General features: G+C 64.2%; 1 protein-coding gene across 1 annotated transcript in view; it reads left to right on the top strand.

Moving 5' to 3' along the window:
• Positions 1 to 2075, top strand: part of LOC104626655 (tyrosine-protein kinase Fes/Fps-like) — a gene marked incomplete at its 3' end in the record, with an annotated part of 2402 nt that extends 327 nt beyond the window's left edge. The window contains exons 2-8 of the mRNA XM_010294624.1: positions 271 to 393; positions 596 to 649; positions 790 to 908; positions 1119 to 1213; positions 1329 to 1452; positions 1583 to 1740; positions 1953 to 2075. Of these exons, the coding sequence (XP_010292926.1) occupies positions 271 to 393; positions 596 to 649; positions 790 to 908; positions 1119 to 1213; positions 1329 to 1452; positions 1583 to 1740; positions 1953 to 2075 (796 nt within the window). The remainder of the gene's footprint in view (positions 1 to 270; positions 394 to 595; positions 650 to 789; positions 909 to 1118; positions 1214 to 1328; positions 1453 to 1582; positions 1741 to 1952) is intronic.
• Positions 2076 to 2222: the final 147 nt, after the last annotated feature.

Genomic DNA, 2222 nt, shown 5'->3' with positions numbered 1-2222 from the left:
GCCACAGGGCCCCTGGTGTGAGTGCACGGGATGTGTGTGTACGGTACGAGTTGTGTGCACCCACCCTTGCACAGGCCAAGCGTGGAGCGTGGGGTGTGAGCCCTACATCGTGCCTCGGGATTCCCACTTACGCGTGTTTGCCATGCCCAGTGTGCATGCTTGTCCTGTGCCGTGTGCATGTGTGCACACTCATCCATGCATGCACTCCAGCCCTCCTGAGCACACCCATGTGTGCGTGCAGGCACAACCCCTCACCTCTCCTCCCCACAGAACATGTACCGGCTGGAGGGTGAAGGCTTCCCCACCATCCCGCTGCTCATCGAGCACCTCCTGCAGAGCCAGCAGCCCATCACCCGGAAGAGTGGGATCATCCTGGCCAGGGCCGTGCCCAAGGTGACAGCAGGCAGTGGGGAGGGCGACGAGTCCCCCACATATGGGGCAGACTCTTCTCCTGCCCACAACTGGGCTGGGAGCCCCAAGCACGCTTCTCCAGCCAGACGTGGTGACTTGAGAGGGAGCTGCCCGGGCAGGGGCGGATGTAAGCCTGGGGTGGGCTGGGGGATGGCTCACTGCCTCTGGTGTCCGTTTGCTGCAGGACAAATGGGTGCTCAACCATGAGGACGTGCTGCTGGGAGAGCGCATCGGCCGAGTGAGTCAGGGTGCTCTGGTCCCTGCCTGCGTGGGGTCTGTGGGAGGGCAGGGCTGTCCCCAGGGGGTCTGCGGGAGGGCAGGGGTTGCCTCAGGCCACACCACGGCAAGCTGGGCAGGTGCACCCATGTCTCTCGGCAGGGTAACTTTGGGGAGGTGTTCAGTGGCCGCCTGCGTGCCGACAACACTCCTGTGGCTGTGAAATCCTGCCGGGAAACCCTCCCGCCTGAGCTCAAGGCCAAGTTCCTGCAGGAAGCCAGGTCTGTGTGGCCATCACCCTTGTCCTGGCCCATCTGTCCATCCTCAGGACTTGGGGCTGTTCAAACACCGCTGGGACTGCAGCATCCTTGTGCTGAGGGTCGTGTCCCAGGGCCAGCTGGGCAGAGCGTCCCAGGGACGGCACAGAGGTGGCCTGTGCCCGCGGCAGCTAGGCCCCCACACGCTCATGGTGCCTGTCCTTGTCCCCACAGGATCCTCAAGCAGTACAACCACCCAAACATCGTCCGGCTCATTGGCGTCTGCACCCAGAAGCAGCCCATTTACATTGTCATGGAGCTTGTGCAGGGTGAGTGGCCCCGTCCTGCAGCCCCTGCGCTGCCAGGGCAGCCGGTGCGTGTGTGTGCAAGCTCGCCACGGCGTGCCAGGGCTGCCGCCCACCAGCTCCGCAATCCTGGGTGCAGGGGGAGACTTCCTGAGCTTCCTGCGCAGCGAGGGGCCCCACCTGCGGGTGAAGGAGCTGATCAAGATGATGGAGAATGCTGCTGCTGGCATGGAGTACCTGGAGAGCAAGCACTGCATCCACAGGTGGGCTCCGGTGGCATGGGCAGGTGCTGGGCAGGGTGAACCCCGGAGCCCTCGCTGCCCCCTGACCCGTGCCCGGTGGAGGCCCCTGGGGATGGCCAGGCGTGTGGCTGATGGCTCTGGGCTCTCCTAGGGACCTGGCTGCTCGCAACTGCCTGGTGACAGAGAAGAATGCCCTGAAGATCAGCGACTTCGGGATGTCGCGGGAGGAGGCAGATGGTGTCTACGCCTCCACAGGGGGGATGAAGCAGATCCCCGTCAAGTGGACTGCCCCCGAAGCACTCAATTATGGTATGGGATGGAGCTGGGTACTGCCTGGCAGCGCCACGGCACAGCTGGGAGCTAGGAGTCCAGGCACACCACCCTGCTCCCACGCGCCTGGTCCTGGGGAAGGAGGCAGAGAGAGCTGGGGCACCCCAGCCCTCGTGAGCATGGGCACAGCCAGGGCAGTGGTGCCATGGGTGTCCCCAGCCACCAGCATCTGTCCCGCCCTGCGTCCCCAGGCCGATACAGCTCTGAGAGTGATGTCTGGAGCTTTGGGATCCTCCTGTGGGAAGCCTTCAGCCTGGGTGCCGTCCCCTATGCCAACCTCAGCAACCAGCAGACACGAGAGGCAGTGGAGCAGGGTAAGGGATGTGACTGGGGTCCATCTTTCAAGGGCCACTGCGGGGTTGTGGGCCCAGCACTGCAGGTTTGCCATGGAGACATGCTCACAGGATGGGCAGTACAGGTCTGTGGGAGGCAAGGGACTGATGACCCAGGCTGCCATGTCC

This window comes from Phaethon lepturus, unplaced genomic scaffold (genome assembly GCF_000687285.1).
Source record: "Phaethon lepturus isolate BGI_N335 unplaced genomic scaffold, ASM68728v1 scaffold47429, whole genome shotgun sequence".
NCBI classification, from domain to species: Eukaryota; Metazoa; Chordata; class Aves; order Phaethontiformes; family Phaethontidae; genus Phaethon; species Phaethon lepturus.
This window is presented reverse-complemented; position numbering and strand designations above follow the sequence as displayed.